This window comes from Ambystoma mexicanum, chromosome 10 (assembly GCF_040938575.1).
Source record: "Ambystoma mexicanum isolate Mex_15411 chromosome 10, UKY_AmexF1_1, whole genome shotgun sequence".
Lineage (NCBI taxonomy): Eukaryota > Metazoa > Chordata > Amphibia > Caudata > Ambystomatidae > Ambystoma > Ambystoma mexicanum.
The window spans coordinates 742,985,434-742,998,612 of record NC_090932.1 but is presented as its reverse complement, the minus strand read 5'-3'; the positions used below and the strand labels follow the sequence as shown (position 1 = coordinate 742,998,612).

At 44.3% G+C, this 13,179-nt stretch overlaps 1 protein-coding gene across 2 annotated transcripts in view; it reads left to right on the top strand.

Annotated features, from left to right (window-relative positions):
- P2RY14 (purinergic receptor P2Y14) overlaps window positions 1-6,023 on the top strand; it is a 362,563-nt gene extending 356,540 nt beyond the window's left edge. For both annotated transcript variants that reach the window (XM_069618384.1, XM_069618385.1), the window contains exon 3: window positions 3,164-6,023. In XM_069618384.1, coding sequence (XP_069474485.1) covers window positions 3,176-4,231 — 1,056 coding nt within the window. In that variant the 5' untranslated portion in view covers window positions 3,164-3,175 and the 3' untranslated portion in view covers window positions 4,232-6,023. The remainder of the gene's footprint in view (window positions 1-3,163) is intronic.
- Window positions 6,024-13,179: the final 7,156 nt, after the last annotated feature.

Sequence of the window (13,179 nt, the reverse complement as noted above, 5' to 3'; positions counted from 1 at the left end):
CTACTACCCATGTCCACCTTCCTGGAGAGCAAAAGAGCCTCTCCCTGTATTTATTTTCCAGTGCCTGGTCACCCCCAGCCAGGGAGGCTCCATTGGCATGTTAATGGTTCAGTCCATCCTTTAGAAACCAGCCTCTCCACATGCGAGCGCGGTGCAGGCAGGGTTTCCTGGTTGGGACTAAAACCGTGGGCCTTCTGTTCGGAAGAGATCAAGGTTTTCAGCTAATATTTCCTTCTTCAGATCAACCATTGAGTTAGCCGGTGAAATTGGAATTGCCTGCATTTGTATTCTCTCCACACCACAATACTCTCATTTGGCAGAACAATGATTCATGGGTAGACTTGTCTAGGACAATGCATCCGGGTGTAACAAAGCATTGGCAATGCCAAATGTGGGGTTTTGTGAATTGTAAACCCCATTGCTGACGAGAGAATTTTGACTTTATCAGCAGACTTTTTTAATAAATAAGGTGCTTTCCCCAACATTATATTTTAAATGGCTAGGCTAATATCTATTAATAGACATGTGCTTGATGCTACACTAGCTCCCTAATGCGAAAAGCTCTTAAAGAGAGATAAGATAAGAAAAATATACACATGAGGGGTCATTACGACCCAGGCGGTAAGTACGCCAACTTTACCACCATGCTGTAAACTACGTTTACACCATGGTGGATGGCGGATTTACCGCCCCATTCCAAGGTGAGTGGGGCGGTAAATCCCCATTTCCCATTTACCCTTCCCCATTCCCATTTTTGCCCCATAGGGCATAATGGGAGTGGGGAAGGCGCTAATTACGGCACCCTAAATTACGGTGCCGTAATTAGCACCAAGGCGGTTTAGCGCCATGGATTTTAACGGCTGCTAAAAGCAGCCGTTAAAATTGGAATCAGGCGTTAAGGGTTAACAACGGCGTTAACCCTTAACGCCTGGGTTGTAATGAGGCCCATTGTCATCATGTGCTCATTTGATGCAAAATCGAACCTGAAATGTGGCCCGTTTTGCATGGGTCGCGTCTATTTGACCTAAAACATTTCACCTAATCACATTTGATTGAATCTATTTGACCTTTTTTTCAGTCTAAAAAGTGGGGGAGACCCCCACAACTCCCCCACTTCCCCTCAACCTGATCTATACCCTTACCCACCCCATGTATATATTTAATTAAATTTGACGGAGACATTTTCAAATAATTTGGATCAAATGTTTTAAGTCAAATGTTTTAGGTCAATTATGCTAATACCGTTATGCATTGGACGCTGCAAAGAAGGAACATAGGTGTATCACTCTATAGACGCCCGTGCTTGTGTTGTGCACTCACTGAGCATGAAGCCAGTGCGTGTGAACACACGAACACCACTTTATATCCATAAAACGTATGTAGAAAGTCTGTTTGATCAGCAGAGCAGACTGCCTGCAGAGAAACCACCTTTGCTTTCCTCACAAAATAGAAAATGCTGAGGTGGGTACATACTTACAGATAGGAATGAAAAGGTGACTTGTACGGTGTGCTGTACTATCTTAAACAATGCGCTGAAACGTTCCACGTGCGGCATCCTCAGTGCTCCTTGCACTAGGCTCAAGCCGTCAGCCACGGAATGACCTTCACATCAATCCGCATCACACACAGAGCATTCCGTAGACTCTAAGAAGAATTCCTCACAGGAAAATAGAGGTGCTGCCTGCACACGTGATCGACAAAGTACTCATAGGAAAGAGATCATGTGCACCTCAGGAGCATGCACGCTATCACAGACCATCTGGTAGTCAGTGAAGCAGTAACGTGTCTCTTTGCACCCAACTCAGTTTTAAGGTTTTCTACCGGTACTTCATAATAGCACAACATCACAACCCACGCCCTCCTCCGCATAATCCTCTCTGCTAGGGCCCTCTCCTGACCTCATGCACTTCCCAGACCTACCATAATCAGTATCAGGTAATGTTGTCCCCAGCAATAATATTGCCATATCGTCGTCGTGAACGGCTATAGGTGATAATATTAATGGGGTTAATTTTTGGGGTAAATGGGAGCAGGAGTTGCGGGGGTGTCCCCTGCTCCCTTTAAAATAATATGGGGGTTGCAGGGGTATCCCCCGCAGGTTCAATGGGTTAATATCACCACAAAAATATGGCGCCATTCTTGTATGGCAATATTTTTGCGGGGATATTAACACATGGAACCCCATATTCTTGGCTTCCATATCCTTCCACGTTGACTACCCTCCAACCAACCAGACAGGTCCATAAGGCACACAGTTAACACATAGCCACCACCCTCCCACACATACCCAAAGGATGCCATCAACTCAAATGTCACTTTGGATAAGTTTACCTAACGTTGTAGAAGTACTTGCATCACCCCAACACTATTCAATTGGCCTATTTCAGTGCCAGCACCCCTATTCATACCTTATGTTGCTGTATCTACATACTGCAGTCATGTTGCTGGCTATCAGGAGGTTTCTTCCGAGAATCAAGGTACGAGCAGGAGGTGTAGCAATGCTCTGATATCGACATTGAGCAGCTCAATCTAGGATTAAAGAAAATATATGTACCCTACTGTAAATTTGGAACAACTGGTGGATTTTGTATTAAATCCACAGATCATATTCCCTATTTAAAGCAATTGAGAATCATTGTCCTAATATGTGGCAAAAATATGCAGAAGTAATTGAAATCCAATTAAGTTGATATTAAATGAATCTGCTCCACCATATGTGAATCTTTTACAGCATTTGTTGGAAATAGCCATCGAAATATGAGAAGCACTGTTTTTTCGCTCAAAATATCCCCAAATATACTCAGTGGAACTTCATTGTCTGGGGCACAACCGCAGATTCACCTTTTTGCTCGAAAGTAAAATGGTTGAATTTTTTACCAAACTTTTTAACCACAAAAAGTAGATGGTGGTTGGGGTTAGGTATAAATGAAGGGAGTATGGGGTCGGTATGTTGGGGTGTGAAGGTCTGCCTGCTCATTCTACAGTAAACTATTTGGTTAAAAAAATGCAAAATGTTTTACTTTCGAGCAAAAAAATGTAATGTTATATCATAAAATCGTATGAAATAGTGCACATAACAATTAATTTGTTCAAGTGTTAAACCTAAATTCTTCATTGTGCGTTACATTTTGATGATCGGTTAACTTGCTTGTTTCTCTTTTAGAAAAAAAAAAACATGAATTCTTCTGAGCCAGACAACCCAGGAGCCTCTCTGAACCACTGCATCCAGAGCACTGTGGTGACCAAGCAGGTCTTGCCGTTGGCCTACGGGTTTCTGTTCATAGGATCCATTCTTTTGAATGGACTCAATGCCTGGATTTTCATGCACGTTTCCAGCAACCGAAGCTTCGTCATCTACCTGAAGAACATTGTTTTTGCAGATCTCCTCATGAGCATCACCTTCCCATTTAAAATCCTGGCCGATTCCGGAATTGGACCGTGGCAGTCTCGCGTCATTGTATGTCGGTTTTCAGCAGTCGTCTTTTACCTCAATATGTACATTGGAATAATATTTTTGGGACTGATAAGCTTCGACAGGTACTATAAGATTGTGAAACCGCTGCAAGCCTCCTTCTTTCAAACTCTAACTTACAGCAAAGTCATTTGTGTAGGAATATGGGCGACCATGCTTTTCCTCCTGGTTCCCAACATGATTTTGACCAGCAGACCGGCCACAGAGGAGACGTCCAAGAGCTGCTCCTCACTCAAAAGCGAGCTGGGATTACAATGGCACAAAGTGTCCAGCTACATCTGCCTCGCCATTTTTCTGATCACGTTTCTTTTGCTGATCTATTTCTACACCTCCATATCAAGAAAACTTTTCAGCACCTACAAAAGGTTTCGAAAACATGATAATGCCGCCAAGAAAAGATCCCATCGCAACATATTCAGCATCATGCTTGTTTTTTTTGTATGTTTCGTACCCTATCATCTGTCGAGGATTCCCTACACGCTAAGCCAAACTGGGGTTAAATTCAGCTGCGAATCAAAAACAGTGCTCTTCTATACAAAGGAGATCACCCTGCTGATGTCCTCTGCCAACGTGTGCCTTGATCCTGTTATTTATTTCCTTCTATGCCAACCATTCAGAAAACTGTTACTGATGAAAATGCACATTCTCAAGTCGCCTGAGGCAATCGAAACTTCTAGATCGAAACGCTCACAAACAAACATTGACACTCACATTGCTTTGAAATACATGGCATCGTCATCTGAACCATCTTTTATATAGAGTAAAGGTTGTCTCCCAGTGTATCTACAAGTTGCAAACATAGACGTACGTTTTGTCCACAGAAGTTAATTATATGTACATTTGTCTCACGCAATGTGTATTCCCTGAAAATTTGACTGGATTTGACAGTTTAGTTGATCAGTGAGCCCAGTCTTAAATTGAATGGACTTTACTGCAACTGCAAATGCATCTATGCACTCACAAAAGGGTTACGTTTGAATGTGTCTAAATTGCAACTAATTCAGCCCTTGCCTGAGGAATTAGATGTGGGTGTCTATTGGCCTAATCTGTCACTTATTGATAAGGCAAGCAGAGCCAGGGTCAAGAGTGCCGCCATGGTTATATTGAAAAGGCACCTGATGGAGGCATGCAATAGACTCAGTTGTGGGGCATCTCTCCAGCAAAATGTGACCTCACTATGAAAAATACTTGGACATTTTGCAACCTCCCTGTGCTAGAGCACTCTACAAGAAATTAAGGTCAAACACCCTTAGGGCCCGATTCATGGAATTTCTGCGCAGTAAATAGGGAGTTTGCCTACCAAACTGCGTACAAAATCCCGTTAATCAATTCATGTGAATCGACTGCACTGGACTTTTTCGTTCTCTACAAGGACTTTGCACAGGCTCAGCACGTATCTGCGAGCGGCTGAGTGCCTTGCGTGAGACACCTCACGGAGCATGGGCGTGGCCTGTGCATAGAAAGGAGTAGGGGTGGAACTTGCAAAATGGGGAAGAGCAAGGGAAACGGTGCGCGTTCCGAGGTACGGCCGCGCGAAGCGATCGCACTACCAAAACTGTGCAGGTAAAATGGTATTGAATCTGACCACACAACCTCACATCGGGAAATGACTGCGCAAAGCTTTCAATGTAACTGCCACCCGAAGGCAGGTGTACATACACTTGTACATAGGAACCACAGTGCAGAGGTATGATCGCATGTTAGATTTAGGGGTGCGTGAACACAGTCGGGGCTCCGATAGAAGTTAGGGGTGCCCATAAGCAGTATAGCGGGTTGCAGTGACAGTTCACAGGGCTTTGCATGCATTTCTACTGCGAAATGTTAACTATTACCATACATGTTACACTTGTTGATGGGGTGCTGGAAATAGTTCAGAGGGACAATACGCAATGTCACCGAGGTGCTGGCTTTGTTGCGGTAGACCCCACGAAGGATTACAAGGGTGTATGAGTTTTCGCCCGAGGACCACACACAAGTAGGTATTAGTGGCTATATATGTTTTGTGGGGGGGGGGGGTGTCGGGGGTGTTCTGGCCGCAACTTGCGTATAGGCCTACTTTGCAGGGACAATTCCATGAATACGCAGAGCGCGCAGAAAAACGTATGCATGCAGGCTCATGCAGAGTCGGTCTCTGCCCTGTGTGCGGACATGAGCCTGAAACTACATTGTATGCTCTTTTGTGAAGGCCACACAATGCTACATTCAAGGTATCTAAAACCATTGTTCAATCTTGTAGATGTTGGTAGGGTCAAGCAGGCCAACATATACTATAAATCTATAGAGGAGTTGATTGCAGTATACTTTTTTGGCAAATGTGTCCATCGGGCGTGGCTGTAGAGAACACAAATTGTTCAAACGTTTAATTAATGCTAATTTTATATCAGCCCAATGCTTTTCACAGTTTGACGGCTTTAAAGTGTTTCCCATGTATGGCATGGCATGGCCATGATTTTATGTCTATCTATTGGGTGTGTTTTTATTTATAATCTTTGTAATCTTAATCGATGATGTTTGCCATATGACTAACGTTGAATAAAGGCTTTGAACAGATCATTCAGAATCGGGTTAAAAGCATGCCGATGCGAGTACTGCATGTATGCAGATTCTGCCACTTTTGGAAATTCCGTGAACAGGCATATTGCATGTTTCCCAAAGCGTTGGGATTGCGCCATTTTAAAACACTTCTCCGAATCAGGCCCAGAATGCCTCAGAGCCTGTTGCAACTTCATGTATAAATAAAGCTTTTGTAAACATTGCACTGTGCCCTCTGAAACCAGTGTCAGTGAAATATGTGTTTACAAACGTTTTCACATTTTAGTTACTTTCCCATGTTCAAGTTCTCTGCCACAGACGTGTTTGTGCCTTGGGATCTAGCCCTTCTTATCAGATCTGGATTAATTTGGAATTTGCATTTGGAATTTAAATTTGCATTTGCGCATTCAATTACAGCAGATGCAAATTACATATTGGGGACCTGAGATATGTTGCAATTCCCCCTGCATGCACTGGCCCAAAGTGTGCGAGTTGCAGTTTGCTCCTGCATAAAAAAAGATTGCTTTGTCAATTGGACACTAAGGACCCAGATTCATAGAAAAGTGTGCATAGTCCCCGCAAAGTTTGCGGGGCGAGAAGGACTTTCCGTGCCCCGCTGTGCATGAAACACCTGTGCGCGATCCGCATATTCATGCAATCTCCCCCGCAAAGTAACCCTATACACAGCAATTCTTGCCAAAATGCCCCAACATGCCCCCCGCAAAGCAGCACATTTACCGACTGATACCTACCTATACACGGTCCTCGGGCGCAAACTCATTCACCCCAGTAATCCTGCGTGGGGTCCCCCACAACCAAGCCAACACCCCGGCTACACTGCGTAGCGTCCCCCGTAACTGTTCACAGCACCCCTACAAAATGCATACCAGGTATCATAAAAGTTGTCATCTCCAGTAAATATGCGTGCAAACCCCTGTAAACTGTGCCTGCACCCCACTACACTGCTTTTGCTCACTCCTACATCCGATTGGAGCCCCAACTGCATGTACAAATCGCTAAATCCATCAAGCGATCTTACCTCTGCTCTGTGATTCATATGCGCAAGTGTCTGTACGCCTGCTTTCGAGTGGTGGTTAGATTGGAAGCTTTGCGTGGTAATTTCTCTGATGTAAGGTTGCCTGGTCAGATCCATGAATACGATTTGTTCTGTGTAGTTGTGGACGTGCGATCTCCTCACAGCAGGTCGTCCCTCGGCACGCCCACATTTTCCCTTGTTGTTCTGCATTTTGCGTGTTCTGCCCCCTATTCTGGACTCTGCGTAGGACCTACTCACACTCTACGAGGAGTCTTGCGCAAGGTGTTCAACTACTCGCAGAGGTGTGCCAGACATGCGCGAAGTCCACGCAAGTCCTGGAAAAGTCCTGTGCAGTCAATTCCATGAATTAACAAGCAGGGTTTTGCGTGCAGAATGGCATACAAAGTCTTGATTTTATGCACAGTTAATTCCATTAATCAGGCCCTGCGGGGTCTGCATCACAGAATTTCTAGCGTGGTGCAAAGTGACTTTGTACTGGCGCAAATTAACTTTTCACTACCAGCAAACACCTAGATTCACAGAGCAGTGCAAATGAATTAGCACAGTGCAAAGAGTTCTTTTGCAACGCAAAGTGACTTTGCAATGCAAACATACACTTTGCACCGCTCTGAGAATCAGGGTGTTTGTTGGCAGTGCAAAGTGACTTTGCACTGTTCTAAAAATTCCATGAATCAGGCCCTAAGGTCCTCAATTCCAGTTTCCCATCGAACAATGCACAGAAGGTTTCCATGGATTGTTTGCACTTCGTAGTGCAAACAACAGCAAATGTGTGTACATGGCGGCAGGCATTTACATGGATTCCTATGGAATCTGCAAGCTTTTTGCACTGCTGCACTTTATTTTTCAAAATGATGGAATTCTTTCATACTCTGGGGTGATCAATTAAACATATTATTTAGTTAAACATATCTTGTTGCGCAAACACATACCTGATCACATCCAAACAATCTTCAAACTCATTCTCAGGTGCCTTTAGCAGGCCCAATCACCACAGGCGCTCTTCTTTTTTAATTTTGATTTTCATTGAGTTCAGAAAAATACTACCAAGACCTATGCAAGACTTCAACAAATCAGAATTTCTCTTCCTTGACCAGCTCCCTCACCCACCAATACCACCTTAATCGTGTCCTGCCTTTTGTACTTACCCTCCTTACTCGCGCTAACTCCAGCACTTAATAGTTCGCCCAAGCAAGCATGCATACATGTATTATAAACGCCTCAGCTAGCTGCACTAGTGCTAAAATATATGGACCAGCTCTCCACCACTACCTCATTGTCTTCCACCACAAGGTCTTCTATGCATCTGTTTCGACCTCAGGCTCAGGTCCCTCTGCCAGGTGTTGAATGTGTTCCTATATACGTCCCGGGAGGATAGCTCAGCGGCAATGTGCTCGCCTTGGAAACAAGATGACACAAAGCAACACAGGTTCAATCCCCGGGTCCGTGCTTAGAAACCTCTGGATAAATACGAAACTAAGTCACATTGCTGTAACAGCGCCTCGATGCCCCGGGGCAGTGTGAGTGCTTTAAAAATGCAAACAAAATAATATAGAGGGTGCAAAACATTCGGACCACGGGCGAAATGTGGCCCTTCACATCATGATTTATAGGCCTGTAGGGCAGAGGAGTCCAATAACAAGGTGCAGCCATTTTTGGAACAAATAAAGCAACACAGAAATACGTGACTGACAACCTAATTCTTGTTTATTTTTATACGTCTGAGTGAAACAAAAATATTCTTCAATGTAGCCATTGCTCAATTTGTACCATGAAAAAGAAATTCGGCCTTGAATTTTGGACTAAAAAGTGGTTGCAAATTCCTAGAGCACACAATACCTTTTTAAAGGGAAAATTTCTCAAAACAAAATATAGTGTTTTTATTCAGATGATTGTATCTAATTGTTAGTATTGTAATTAGGATACAGCACAACAGTTGGCATGGCACATGCTAATGCATAAGTGAAACTGCAAAGTCATATTTTTTTCTTTTCAAAGCCTCCCAAAATGAAACACAATAAGAGTTTGGCAAACAGTACACCTCAGGCTGGGGTGGTTATTTTGTCAGCATCCTTGTTTTGTTAACTACAGGCCTCAAGTTCTTTCTTCTAACAAGCATGTGATTATGTTACCATAAAATATTACAGGACTTTCTCAGAACATTAAGAAATAGAACACTAAAGTTTATAAGTATATTTCAGAAGGCACCTTTTCTCTCACTTCATTTTGAAATGTTTATGCCACAGAAAGCCTGCAGGACCCCCTTACACAGTCCGGCTGACATAGAAGGTTTGCAAATTACACTCATCCCTTCAGCAAAACCTGTTGTGCACCCCTGCCCTATACCATCAACAATGGTTTAGAAGAATTAAGTACAGTTGCTCTTTGTAAATACAGCTGCAATGCAGCTTAATACAAGCTCATGGAATGTGTTCTGCAAAAGGTCCTTAATGAACACCCAGTGCAAATGCTCTTTTTTACGAACAGAGTATACATATACATTTCACTTTTATTATATAGTCAATGACAGGGTGGGGAGATTATGTTCCATATCTTACAAGAGGCAGGTCTTGGAATGACTTAAGGCATACCTTTTTTTACGTAAAAGCTACTTGTATATTAAATGAAAGTAGAATATTCCCAATATTTAGAAATGTCCTTTTAAATAGATCTCTTCGGTGAAAGGGATCTCTTTAATTGGACGATGCCCTCATGTAGCACCTTCTGGTGCTGCCTTTGTCATTCACACTCACATGCAATATAGTGGTAGCGGGGAGGAGCCAGAGAATTCATGGGTAGAGCTGAGCCTGTGGAGGCGTGGCTTAACGAGCCATACACGAGCCCAGTTGGCAAATCAACCATACCTGATGTCATGCCACACAGCCTTCCATAAAACCATATATGTCAATGTGTGGATTCTATGTGATCACTGCGTCGCCTGTAACTGCACCAACGAAAATGTTGATGCCAATTACGGCGCAGTGATCAGATAGCTCACTTTGCACGCGTCCCCTGGCCCGCCTACCCCTATCTGACCCCCCCACCCCACTTAACTTTACGGCGGCACACTTCTGTGTGCGGTGCCGACTCCCTGCTACCCCTGCAGTGTCGGAGCTGATGCTGCAGGATGCATTTAGTATTTTATTGTATTTATTATTTTAACTTTTTTGTCCCCCCGCGTACCACGATGGCAACCCGAGGCACAGTAATGGGAGCCGGTAAAAAGAAATGCACCAAAGTTGCCATAACTGCATAGTCACAGTTACAAGGTCGATATTTTGGTGCAGGTTCATATGTCCTAGTGTCCATTCAGCACATCCTAGTCCAGTCCCAATGTTTCAGTGCATTCTGGCCCTTGTTGCCCTGGATTTATAATGTCGTAGTCGGGGACTTCAAGTCCCATAGTGCAAAGGAAAACCCAGACTGGACAAGCATCACATGAATGGTATGAGGCATCTTGGGATGTATGCAAGACCCATATTCTGAGTCTGTGCCTCAAAGTACAAAACAGCACTGGACCCATGCCTGACCACATATCTTTCCATACATAGATGCTATGCTCTGTAAATGTGTGGCTTTAAAGTAAAATAACACTGTTTTGTAGGGACTGTATAAAATGCATATATATCACATTATAAATTAACCTGAAAAATATATTATGGTAGTCAAGGAAGGCCAGAATGAGAACATTGAAAACAAGAGAGGCAGAGGCACTTAATATAATGTGTTAGGCCCTCTGGTTGATTTGGCTAATGTCACCTTTTACCATCCTAGCATCTGAAGTGTGGTGACTGACAATCACACATGTTGTTCTTGTTAAATGATGGAACGTTATCTGTTCTTTTTTGTTAAATGGGGCAGGAATGGGCTCAAACCGCTGATACACTGCTAGCACCTTTCTCAATGCTCACGCTGCACCATGACTGCCTCACAGGTGTACTTCATCTTGCTTTCATTTTAAACACGCATACTATGTCCTCCTAATATCCATCCAACCTCCACTTCCATCCTGGGCTGCTACTGACTGAAGCCACATAACTAGCGGTGGATAACCTGTACTCATCAGCGTATTATTTAAACCGTATCTCTATATGGTTAAATATGAGTCTACAGATTGCACAACTTTCAAATGGCGGAAGCCTGTGCATTTATTGCTCAAGGTCTTGCAAAATATCTGTCTTTTTCTAAAAACATGACTTAAGGCCTTATTTACAAAGCATTTTTAATTGCTTCACATTTTTAGAATGTAAATTCTTCTAAATACCTTTCTAATTACTAAAATATCTGTTCCATGTAGACTGTGGATAGGCTAAAATTCAGACAACTGCTGATTCAGTCGAAACATACAGGCCCTCATTACGACCCTGGCGGAAATCGCGGTGCAAAATGCACCGCGGAGCACGGCGGAAAGCTGTCGATAGCGCCATGGGGGTTGGCGGATTTTCCGCCCCATTCCGACCTTGGCGGGGCGGTAAATCCCCATCCCCCATTTTACCCTTCCCCATTCCCATTTTTGCCCCATAGGGTATAATGGGAGTGGGGAAGGCGTTAATTACGCCACCGTAAAATACGGTGGCGTAATTAACAACAAGGTCCCGTAGCGCCATGGATTTCTCCGCCCGGAAAAACCAGGCGGAAAACGTTCCATGGCGCTACGGGAACTCGTAGTAGGGCGGACGGGTCCGCCGCGAATAACGCTGGCGTAGACCCACTCCGCCAGGGTCGTAATGAGGCCCACAGATTTTGATTGCATATTGTGGTCTTGTTTTTGGCAACAACAGATTGAAAAATTTAGCATAAGTGACTAGTCTACTTGTCCACATGATGAGATGACTGAACAGGTGTGGGTGTATCATTGAGATGGTCATCGATTAATATTTCATGATTACACCATTTAAAGTACTCATTACATCTAATAAAGCTCTGCTCTCTCCTTACTCTTACTCACCCGCTGGGAGGTCTTTCTTGCCATCTTCTCCACCTCCAGGGTCATCATAAATGCATATCATAAATGTCTATCCTCCCTCGCCTTATCAACTTTCCACCTTACTCCTCAAGGGCTCCCTTGCCATGTGCTTCCACGGCCTCTCTCGTATGGCTCATTCGCCTCCTGTATGGCCTCTCACACCATGGCTCCCTTGCCACCTGCAACATGCTTCGCTCCCTTGCCTGAATTCACCTCACTGACATCCTTGTCACCTTCCGGTCATCTACCTCCTCCTACCTTTATCTCTCAGGCATTCCCGCCTCTTACGGGGAGACCTCTTTTGCCTGTACCCCCTGTTAGTCTCTAAAAAATGGAAACCTGCTCCATGTTGCCACGCTTAACTCTAGCTCTGCTGTCAAGCACTCCTCTGACATCTGCCACCTCTTTGAACTAACTCCTTGATCTTATTGTTCTCGATCTCACTGAGACATGATTTAAGGACAGCTCTGTCACATTTCTCCCTGAAGGCTACAAGATCCTTTCCAAGCCCAGGCCAACAGGCCAGGAGTTGGAGTAGCCCTTATCTTTCCCGAGTGCAGCCCTGTTTCCGTTATTTCCACTCAGGCCTACTGCTCCTTTGAATACCTGGTCTGCAGGCTCTCTCTCTCTCCTGTCTTCTCTCTTACTTTGCCCATCTTCCATCGGCTGCCTGGCCAGTCTACCCTCTTCCTCTCGGAATGGTTGGACCTGGCCTTTGCTCTCCTTTCTTCCTCTCCTCAAATCCTCATGCTGGGGGACCGTAACATACACCTTGACTCTCCCGACTCGTCAAGACCTTTCCGCAACCTATGTGGCTCTCTTTCTCTCTCCATTCTACCTTCTGGCTTGATGAGCACCACAGGCCATACGTTGGATGCTCTGATCTCCACAAGCATCCCTCTCTCTATCCCTCTCGCTACCTCACTCTCTTGGATTGATCACTCTCTTCTTTCTTCACACTTGAAGCTCTCTTCTCCTTTATCACTGGCACACGCTGCACCACCGACTGCCATCAAGGTTTTCCGAGCCATGAAAAGAGTGTAATTTGCTGCCTTTGCCTCCACCTTCTCTCTTCCTACAAATGCTGCACTGACTCCCACCCTGAGACAGCCCTCTCTAACTTATACCTTTCAATCTCCAACACTCTCGACCTTC